The sequence below is a fragment of the Apium graveolens genome, chromosome 1 (assembly GCF_009905375.1).
Source record: "Apium graveolens cultivar Ventura chromosome 1, ASM990537v1, whole genome shotgun sequence".
Taxonomy (NCBI): Eukaryota; Viridiplantae; Streptophyta; class Magnoliopsida; order Apiales; family Apiaceae; genus Apium; species Apium graveolens.
This window is the reverse complement of record NC_133647.1, coordinates 187,222,639-187,233,937: the sequence shown is the minus strand read 5'-3', so window position 1 is coordinate 187,233,937 and position 11,299 is coordinate 187,222,639. Positions and strand designations below refer to the sequence as shown.

The 11,299-nt window shown below is 38.8% G+C and overlaps 1 protein-coding gene across 1 annotated transcript; it reads left to right on the top strand.

Moving 5' to 3' along the window:
* The first annotated feature begins 387 nt into the window (after positions 1-387).
* On the top strand, positions 388-753 carry LOC141713395 (uncharacterized). Its single transcript, XM_074516797.1, has one exon. It carries the CDS (start codon positions 388-390, stop codon positions 751-753), a length of 366 nt encoding a protein of 121 aa, XP_074372898.1.
* The last annotated feature ends 10,546 nt before the right edge of the window (positions 754-11,299 follow it).

The following is an 11,299-nucleotide window of genomic DNA, read 5'->3' as shown; positions in this document are numbered from 1 at the left end:
TGTCTTATTGGCTGACTTTCATCACATTTTGTCTATCCTAAATTAATGATAATGTAATAATTCAGTATGGGACAAAAAGGTTGTTAGAGTAGTGGTCCATTAATGTTTTTGTATCAATCCTATATGAGGAACTCTGATCTATCATAACAGGTAGAGAAAATATTATTATGAATCAAATCTGATTTTTCTCAAGAAACAACACCTTCTTTATCCTTCCTTATTCAATCTGTAGAACTACATTTCACTGCATATTTCAGTCATCATGGTATCAGAACATGGTGTATTCAGCTTCTTATCTTAAAACTCTTTTCTCTCTTCTACAAAGATCTCTACCCTTTCCATTTTCTTTTACTCAAAAACTCAAACACCTTTAAGTATTTGTAAGATATGGCTGCTGCAGGAAGAGTACCATATCAGGAAATGCTGAACCCTCTCTTCTTACATCCTTCAGACAATGCCACCTCTATTCAAGTAGAAAACCTTCAAGGTTCAAATGACTACAGGGCTTGGTCAAGATCCATGGAGATCAACCTGGCTTCAAGAAGAAAATTGGGATTTGTGACAGGAACAGTCCCCAAACCCACAGATGATGATATGAAAGCAGAAATGTGGGAGACCTGCAATAATATGGTAATAGCCTGGCTTACCTCTAATGTCTCATCTAGTGTTAAAAGATCTATTATGTTTATGACAAATGCCTGTGATATATGGAAGAATCTTGAAAAAGTGATTTGCTTTGACAAATGGATCTAGAAAATATAAAATTTGTAAAGATCTTTATGAGGTTAAACAACAAACGGCTACTGTGAATGAGTATTATACCACTATGAGAACTCTCTGGGAGGAGTTAGACTCGATGAACTTGTTACCTATGATAACTGCTCCAACTGCTGAAATTCAGAAACTTCTTGATACTATTGAGCTCCAAAAAGAAGAAGCAAGGCTTTTCTAATTTCTCAATGGGCTAAATGAGGCATATGGTCCTTTAAGAAGTCAACTGCTGATGCAAACTCCATTGCCAACTGTTGAAGAAGCAGCAGCAACATTACAACAAGAAGAAGCACAAAGAGACCTTCTTCAAGAACCCAAAAATGAATCTGAACTCATGGCTATGTATAGCAAAAACTTTGACAACAAAAAAAAAATGTTGTTTTGTAATGCCTGCAAAATCAAAGGCCACAGTCAAGAAAGATGTTGGACTGTGGTAGGTTATCCAAGCTGGCATCCCAAGAACAGGTTCAACACACCCGCAAACAAAACCAGACAGCCTGCTCAGTTCACATCTGGAAATCAGAGATGGAAATCAAACTTTAAACCTCATTAACAAAGAATGGCACCTATAGCTCATTCTGATAACCCTTCAAATACCAACCCAGGGCTGCTATTCATGCCACAACAGCTTGAACAACTGGCACAGTTGATGCCACAATTGAGTCATCACACCAAAGGGGGAGAGACAGATGAAGAATTGGATTGTCATTTTTCAGGAATGATCACTTGGAGCAAGACTAATGCAAAGTCACCTGAGTGGATTGTTGATTCAGGAGCTTCAGACCACACGACTCCTCATCTGCAGCTGTTATCAAATGTTGTGCCAATCAGCTCCTCCCCAAAAATCAATTTACCCAATGGAGATACTGCTGATATATCTCACAAAGGTAAAACTTATCTGCCTAATGACTTGTTGTTGGATAATGTGTTGTGCATTCCACACTTTAAACATAATCTCTTGTCTGTGCAAAGATTAATTAAGGATAATAAGTGTGAAATCAAGTTTTATCCTACCCACTGTGATATTATTGATATTATGACTGTTAAAGTGCTAGCTAGAGGCCTGTTCAGAAATGGTCTATATTACTTGTCTGCTGATAATCCTATACCAGTCATTCCTAATGGCTCTGTGAACGTGTCTGTGTCTGCTAATAGTCTTGAAGTCTGGCACAATAGATTAGGTCATGCCCCAATTCAAAAAATTAAACAGATACCTTGTCTTTCTGTTGTGAATAAAAATGTTGATGTTGTGTGCATAACTTGCCCTATGGACAGATTTACAAAACCTCATTTTCCATCTAGCTCTTCTCATGCTGCTCACTCCTTCGACTTAGTTCACTTGGATATATGGGGTCCCTATAAAGAGTGCACAAGGGATAATTGCAGATATTTCATGACTCTAGTTGATGATCATACTAGATATACTTGGATTTATTTACTCAAACTCAAGTCAGATTCTCTTCACACCCTTAAGAAATTCTACAACTATGCCAAAAATCACTTTAACACATCCATAAAGACTTTGAGATCAGACAATGCCCTCGAGTTTGATACTGCACTTTGCAATCAATTCTTCACCACCAATGGAATTGTTCATCAGACGTCCTGTGTTAGAACACCTCAGCAAAACGCTCGAGCAGAAAGGAAACACAGATATATATTGGAAACAACAAGAGCTCTCAAGTTTCAGTCTAACCTTCCCTTGTCCTTCTGGGGAGACTGTGTTATGACAGCTGTCCATATCATCAACAGATTGCCCAACTCAGTCTTGCAGTTTAAAACACCCTATGAGGCATTACGCAAAGAAGTCCCATGCTATGAGCATCTTAGAGTGTTCGGATGTCTAGCTTTTGCTAGCAATCCTCAATATACGAAAGACAAGTTTCATCCAAGAGGGGTTCCATGTGTTCATCTGGGATATCCACCCTCTCAGAAGGGGTATAGGCTCTTAAACCTCACAGATATGCAGACTTTCACATCCAGGGATGTTACTTTTAAGGAAAATGTGTTTCCCTTTCAACAAAACTTCACCGATAAATACATGAAGCCTTTGCCCACTACAATACCAAATGTTCACTCTCCTTGCCTTGCTGATGATGAGCTCTATATCTTACCAGATACTGCATCTCAGGAAACTCTACCTGCATCTCCTCAATCTACCAGAAACCTTACCAGTTTTGATCAAAATACCTCACCTCACACAACCATATCTCCACAATCTATACATGAACCCAATTCATCTACTCTGAACATGAGAAGATCAACCAGAAACCATATACCTCCTTTTTGGCATCAAGATTATGTCACGAACAATGTTAGTGCTGCTGCTGCTAACACAACCCACACTGAGGTTCATCCTGAGTTTCACTGCTTCTTGTCAACTCTGACTACTTCCAATGATCCTGTATACTTCAAGAAGGCAATTGAACATGATCATTGGGTCAATGCCATGAATAGTGAGTTGGATGCTCTGGAATCAAATAACACTTGGGAGGTTACAACTTTGCCTGCAGGAAAAAATGCTATCGGATGCAAATGGTTGTACAAGACTAAGTACAAGCCAGATGGGTCAATTGAAAGGCACAAGGCCAGGTTGGTCATACTGGGCTGTAGACAAAGATATGGTGAAGATTACACTGAAACCTTTGCACCAGTTGCCAAAATGGCAATATTTCGAACTCTATTAGCCGTGGCAGCAATGCAAGACTGGTATGCGATGCAAATGGATGTTTCAAATGCATTCCTACATGGAGACTTGTTTGAAAATGTCTATATAAAGATGCCACAGGGTTACACTAATCTGGGAAGCAGAATTCAGTCATGTGTGAGTCAAACACCTGCAGGTACCCCATCTAATCTAGTCTGCAAACTTAAAAAATCTCTATATGGCTTGAAGCAGGCCCCAAGAAACTGGTTCGACAAGTTGTCTCATACTTTGTTAAATCTCAGCTTTCAACAATCAAAATCAGACTATAGTCTATTTCTCAAACACTCAAACACTTCTATTTTAACAGTCCTTGTCTATGTTGATGACCTGCTTATTTATGGTAATTCATTATCTGATATTGATAGTCTCAAAACTATGTTGTCATCCGTCTTTCACATGAAAGATCTAGGACCTCTAAGATATTTCTTAGGTCTGGAAATAGACAGATCCCCCTCTGGATTCTTTATGTCTCAGCAAAAATATATCCTTGATCTCCTGAAGGAACATGGTATGTCAAATGTGAAGCCTGTACTTCTTCCAATGGACACCCATATCAAGCTGACAGCTGATAATGGTAATCCTTTACCTCACCCTATTCATTATCAGAGATTGTTAGGCCAACTGATCTATCTTACTATTGCACGCCCTGACATTGCCTTCACTGTACACACACTAAGTCAGTTCATGAACAGTCCTACAACCATACATATGCAAGCAGCCAAACGCCTGCTGCGATATCTGGCTGGATCAACCACTCAGGGAATTCTTCTGGCCTCATCAAGTGCTGCTAAACTCACAGCCTATACTGACAGTGATTGGGCAGGGTGCCCCAATACTAGAAAATCCACAACTGGTTACTGTATCTTTCTTGGCCACTCACCTGTTTCATGGAAATCAAAGCGACAAAATGTAGTGGCCAGGTCGTCTGCTGAAGCAGAGTATAGGGCCATGGCTTTAACCACCTGTGAAGTTGTTTGGCTCTCCTCTCTACTCAAAGATCTTGGCATCAAACAGCTGACTATGGCAGAATTGCATTGTGACAATAAGGTTGTATTGGCCATTGCAGCCAATCCAGTGCTCTATGAGCATACCAAACATGTTAAAATCGATTGTCATTTCATAAGGGACAACATTAAAGCTAGCACTATTCAGACTGCACACGTTTCCTCCAAAGATCAGGTGGCGGATATTTTCACAAAAGTTCTCCCTGTTCAGCAACATCATCGCCTTCTGGCCAAGCTGGAGAGCTGGGAGCTTCAACTTCTGCAGTGTCTCGCTCTCCAGCTTGAGGGGGAGTATTAAGGAGAAAAATGGAATTTCCTACTCTGTTCACTCATGGCCTCCTGTCTTGTCTTATTAGCTGACTTTCATCACATTTTGTCTATCCTAAATTAATGATAATGTAATAATTCAGTATGGGACAAAAAGGTTGTTAGAGTGGTGGTCCATTAATGTTTTTGTATCAATCCTATATGAGGAACTCTGATCTATCATAACAGGTAGAGAAAATATTATTATGAATCAAATCTGATTTCTCTCAAGAAACAACACCTTCTTTATCCTTCCTTATTCAATCTCTGTAGAACTACATTTCACTGCATATTTCAGTCATCATGGTTCATATTTGTTTGCGAACAAGCTCATGTTCGGCATGTTACTTAACAAGCTCGAGCTCGAACAAGGTTTTTTGTCCGATAAGAAAGCTCGTCTCGGCTCGGTTCTTGAGAAAAAATTGAAAACTTGGCTCGTTAATATCAAAACTCGGATCGGCTCGGTTTGTGAACAACCCTAGGCATTATGACTCAGATACATAATATAAGCACCTGTTGATACAAAATCATCACGATCACTTGCCTAATCGGCATCCGAGTAGGCATGAAGAGTAAGGGGTGAGGTGCGATATATATTGATGCCATAGTTTGTTGTACCCTTGAGATAACGAATCACTCTTTTTAAAGCTTTCCCGTGAGAGGAAGTCGGCATATGCATATACTTGGACAACTTGTTAACGGTGAACACAATGTCTGGTCGTGTTAGAGATAAATACTAGAGACTTCTAACAAGTGTGCAGTATTCAGTTGAGCTGTCCAAGAACTGTACCATCATATAATATAAGTCTAGCAATGGCTTCCATGGGTGTATTAACAGGTTTTGCATCAGACATGGATGCACAAGTGAGGATGTTGGAGGCATATTTATGTTGACAGAGAAACTAACCATGAATGTAGGTTGTACCTCCAAACCCAATAAATAGGAAAGAGTCCCAAGGTCCTTAAGAGAAAATTGTGCAGCAAGTTATGTGATGAAATTAAAGACAGAAGATACATCTGGACCAGTGACAATTATGTCATTGACATAAACAAGTACATACAAAGGAGTTGCTATATTTTTTAAGAAAAATAAGGAGGAATCTAAGACTGAGTTGTTGAAACCAATACCGATGAGATGATTGCGGAGTATAGTCTACCACACACGAGGGGCTTATTTCAGCCCATAGATGGCCTTTTTCGGTCGAAAAACATAATATGGAAAATTGGGGTCAACAAAATTTTTCGAAGAGCGTACCTTGGAGAATTAATTCATTAATGCCAAGTTGACGAAGTGACCAACAATTAACAACAACGAGACTTAGAAGGAGACGTATAGTTGCAGGTTTAATGACGGAACTGAAAGTTTCTGTATAAAAGTCCCCGACGTTGATGATATCATTTAGCAACCAAACGGACTTTAAATTTATTAACAGAACCATCAGGGTTATATTTGGTGTGAAATACCCAGTTGCATCCAACAAGATTGTATGAAGCAGAAGGGGAAAAACGTTCCTACGTCTCATTGTCAAGTAATATTTGGTGTTGGGTAGCCATGACTTCGTGCCAAACTGGGTTATAAAGTGCTTGTTTGACTGATGTGGGTTTAGTGGAGGTGAGTTGTGCCGAGAGATTGAGTTTTTTGATTGGTTTAAAGATATTATTTTTGGCTCTAGGAATACGTGAGTGAGTGGGAGGCTGTGGTGGAGGTGGAGGGGGAGGAGTAATTGATGGTGGTGAGGGGGTGGCTGGTTTGGTGAGTTAATTTGATATGTGTGTGGTGGAACTGTCCTTGACATGGCTGGTTGTCCTTGACATGGCCGGTACATTTTAAAGTGTAGAAAGATGAAAAGAACACCACTCATCTAGTGAACTTGAGGTAAGAGTCTAATTATTAGAGGATAATTGAGCAAAATGATAGTTATTATCAATGAATTTGACATGACAGGAGGAATATATACGATTATTAAGAGGATCAAGACATAAATAAGAGTGTTGAGCACAGAGACCCAAAATTATGAAGATTGTAATACACAAGTGAGGAGTGAAATAATTTTTCATAAGGGGAAATATTGACAAGTGTAAATGTAGGCATGCGATTTATGAGATAGGCAGCAGTCTGAAATGTATAGGGTCAATAGATAAGTGGCATGGCCACATGAGTGAGAAGAGCAAAACTAGTTTCGACAATATAACGGTGTATACGCTCGAAATACCCATTGTGTTTCAAGTGTATGAGGGGGAGAAGTAAGATTGGGGATATCATGAAGATCCAAAAATGAAGGAAGCTTCTGATACTCTCCACCATTATCGGTGTATAGGGTAATAATAGGACGATTAACCTCCTTTTTGGCTAGTTCTTTGAAGTGAACAAAAATATCAAAAGTGTCAAACTTTCGTTTAACTGGGTAAAGCCATATGAATTTCGTAAAATGGTCAACAAAAATAACATAATATTTATAACCATCAAAAGAGTACACAGGAGAAGACCAAATATCAATAAAAATAACTTCTAAAGGACATGATGTAGTAACACTGGAGTTTTTAAACGGGAGTTTATGACTTTTATTGACTAAGCAAGAATTACATGGCAAAATTGAAAAAAACGAGATATTTATAATGATGATAAAATTTGCTTCAAAACTGGAGGAGCTGGATGACCAAAATGATGGTGCCAATCTGTGGAAGTAAGAGATGTAGTAAGAGCTTGAGGATAATATGAAATAGATGACAGCCATTCATAGACACCATCTCTATTTGGTCATGTTTGAAGAGTTTCCCCCGTCTAAAGGTTCTTGATATAAAAAAAGAGTGGTGAGAACTCAATAAAAACATTATTCTCTTCACAAAATAGACACCATCTCTATTTGGTCATGTTTGAAGAGTTTCCCCCGTCTAAAGGTTCTTGATATAAAAAAAGAGTGGTGAGAACTCAATAAAAACATTATTCTCTTCACAAAATTTAGAAATAGAAATAATATTTTTTTATGCATAGTTGGAACATAAAGAACATTAGATAGGGAAAAAGTGGTAGTAGAAAATGAGAGTTGAGTTGAACTAGTGTGAGATATGGGCAATCATGTGTTGAAAATCTCACTAACAAATATAGCAACATAGAAGCAAGTGTATAAAGAATTTAGCAAGTTTAGGCCAAGACCACAGTTAACAAAACAAAGCATGCAGGTAAACAAAATTAGTAACTGAAATAACGAGGGCAGAAAGAAAGATGTACCCGAAACCATAGCTTTTAACAGTGACTGAAATACAGGTTCACAGATACAAAATGCCAAGAAAAATGATCACAGCTGAGTCACCAGGCCTTGCTCGAAGTCCTGGCTGCTCTTGAAGAGAATATTGCCCCTACCTGCTGCGTTTGGGATGCGCACAATATCTCCACCAGGATAAAACAGCTCGGAGTTTATGTTAACAGCAGCAACAAAAGCTCCACTTCGACCAGCACCTCAGTCGCCGGAAAATATCAGCACTTCAGGACTTGTGGGAGAGAAATGCAGAGAGGTTGAATAGAAGAGAAGAGAATGTAGTGTGTCGTTACTTATTCATTCAGTTTAGCCTCTATTTATAGGAGAGGAAAAATGAAACTGTCCACACACTTAATGTCTGAATTAAACTGCTTCATTAATGAAAAAATCAAAACTGATCAGATTTTGAATTCATTAATGAAAAAATCAAAACTGATCAGATTTTGAATTTAAATTATTTGTAACAACTTTTCACATTAACACCCACATTATTATCAGAACTTAAGTTAAGTTCTGTTCTGATTCATCAGTACTTAAGTTCTGATTCTGATATCAGAACTTGTTAAGTTCTGATTTTATTCATCAGTTCTTAAATTCTGATTCTGATATCAGAACTTGTTACAGATCAGATTATTTGCAGGTTCAATATATTTAGACTAAGCCCACTAACAAAGTGACTTAGCCTATTTCAGTACCCAGCCCAATAATCCAGTCACCGATAAATAAATTCGAATTAAAATAATTCTCAAATAAATAAAATCCTCGCCCAGGTCGCCTCGCGTACGCGAGACGCCGAGACATTCGCCCAAATCGCCCTTCGACCCGACCCGGTCCGGTGCGTGGCGTGGCGGGGCGGGGCGCGCGTGTGTGTGTGCGCGCGTGAAGCACACAACAACACAATGGACCATCACACACCTTAGTAGTTGTATACTACTCATGTGGGTAATACCATATAAAGCACACAACCCCCTTTATTTATTTCAATGTGGGACAAACATTCTCAAATTTTCCAAGCTTTTCCAAGCTACTTTCAACTCTCATTTCATATGGATTTCATTAAGAAAATTCTTAAAACCATACATGAAAATTTAAGTTCAAATATCATTGAACAATTTCCAATCATTAGATTTTAGGATTAACATCAAGAACATAATTAAATTAAGCTCTAAAATCCTAATTTTCTAACAATCCCCCACAAATCCATACAGAAATGCGATCAATTTCCCATCATGACTTGTTTTTCAGAGTCGGTACCCTTCCGGGTTTGAACCCTCCTAATTCCTCTACTTCAATGGCTATCGGACTCAGATGGAATGTTTCACCTTGAATCTTAATCCGTTTAGTATAACCATATTCCATAGACGACGACAAGTCAAAGGTTATGGTGCCAATCTACGGCTTTGAGACATTAATGGTCATGTCTCGATCCTGTTCATCGAATGCTTCAAGGATTAACCCTATCCTCTAATTGCGACCACATAATTATATTCGCTTAGCTAGGCATCTCTAGAGATATACTGCCTCTATCTCGTCAAATGACTTGATCCCATTCAGAGTTTTAACACTCTTGCTTTTCTGGCAGTGTCAGTACCTTCTAGGTTTACAGGGGATAAACTCAGATACTATAATATCATCTATGTAGCAAAGGTACTACCAACTCATCCTTACAGCTTGTTATTACCCATTGAATACACTTCGAGGGATCTCCTCTCATGTGTATTGGGTTCCCACTATTGATGAATTATGATGGGTTGACAGTCCCATCCCCAACCTTGACTTAAGGACCACTGCAGGTTCCAGTCCTTTAGTAAGAGGATCAGCTATATTATTCTGAGTTCCTATGAACTCTATAGCTATGATCCTATCAGTCACTAAACCCCTTATAGACTTGAGTCTAACTTGGATGTGTCTCTTAGTTTTAGCATTATGCTTTTTACTGCTAATCTTGTCGATAGTTGTTCGACTATCACAGTGAATAGCAATAGCAGGAAGCGGTCTGCTTACTACAGGTATTGCAGACATAAGTCCGTGTAACCATTCAGCCTCCATCCCTGTGGCATCAAGTGCACACAACTCAGCCTCAAAAGTAGACCGAGTAACAATAGTCTGTCTGCTTGACTTCCAGGATATTGCTCCACCAGCCAAGGTGAACACGTATCCAGTCACTCCATTGGAACCAGACTTCTTAGCTATCCAACTTGCATCACTGTACCCTTCAAGCACACCAGGAAATCTCCTGTAGTGTAAACTAAGGTACATTGTGCCTTTTAGATATCTAAGTACTCTATCAAGAGCATCCCAATGAGTTCTGTTTGGACAGCTTGTATATCTAGCCAATTTAGACACAGAATATGAAATATCTGGTCTAGTACAGTTAGCAAGATACTGCAAGCTCCCAATAATCTGAGAATACCTTAACTGAGACACAGGCACTCCTGAAGTATTCTTGACAAGGGAAACTTTCGAATTATAAGGTGTACTAGCGATTCTACACTGTGAATAACCATATTTCTCAAGTATAGATTTCTCTATATAATGAGATTGGGTCAAGGTTATTCCTTCAGTGGACTGAATCAGTTTGATTCCAAGAATCACACTTGCCTCACCCATATCCTTCATTTCAAAATGCCTTTTCAAGAATTCTTTAGTCTCGTTAATAATATCAATATTGGTTCCAAACAATAAAATGTCATCCACATATAGGCACAAAATAACACACTCATTACCTTTAACTTTAGTGTAGACACACTTATCACTTTCATTAATCTTATAACTGAAAGGCAATATAGTTTCATCAAACTTTTTATGCCAATCTCTGGGAGCTTGTTTCAAGCCATAGATGGACTTGATCAACTTACATACTTTCCTTTCATTGCCTGATGCAACAAATCCATCAGGCTGATCCATATAAATCTCTTCTTCAAGTTCACCATGAAGAAAAGCCGTCTTTACATCCATCTGATGGATGATAAGACCATGGACTGAAGCCAATGCTATAAGCATTCGGATTGTTACCATTCTTGCAACCGGAGAGTATGTATCAAAATAATCAATTCCTTCCTTTTGCTTAAAACCCTTAGCTACCAATCTAGCTTTGTACTTATCTATTGAGCCGTCAAGGTTCAACTTCCTTTTAAAGACCCATTTGCACCCAATAGTAGAACACCCAGGAGGGAGATCAACCAACTCCCATGTTCCATTAGAAACAATAGAGTCAATTTCACTCTTGACAGCGCCCTTCCAGTGCCTTGACT

Excerpts from the sequence above, each read along its gene's own strand:
- LOC141713395 (XM_074516797.1), top strand. The coding sequence starts at position 388 with ATGGCTGCTGCAGGAAGAGTACCATATCAGGAAATGCTGAACCCTCTC.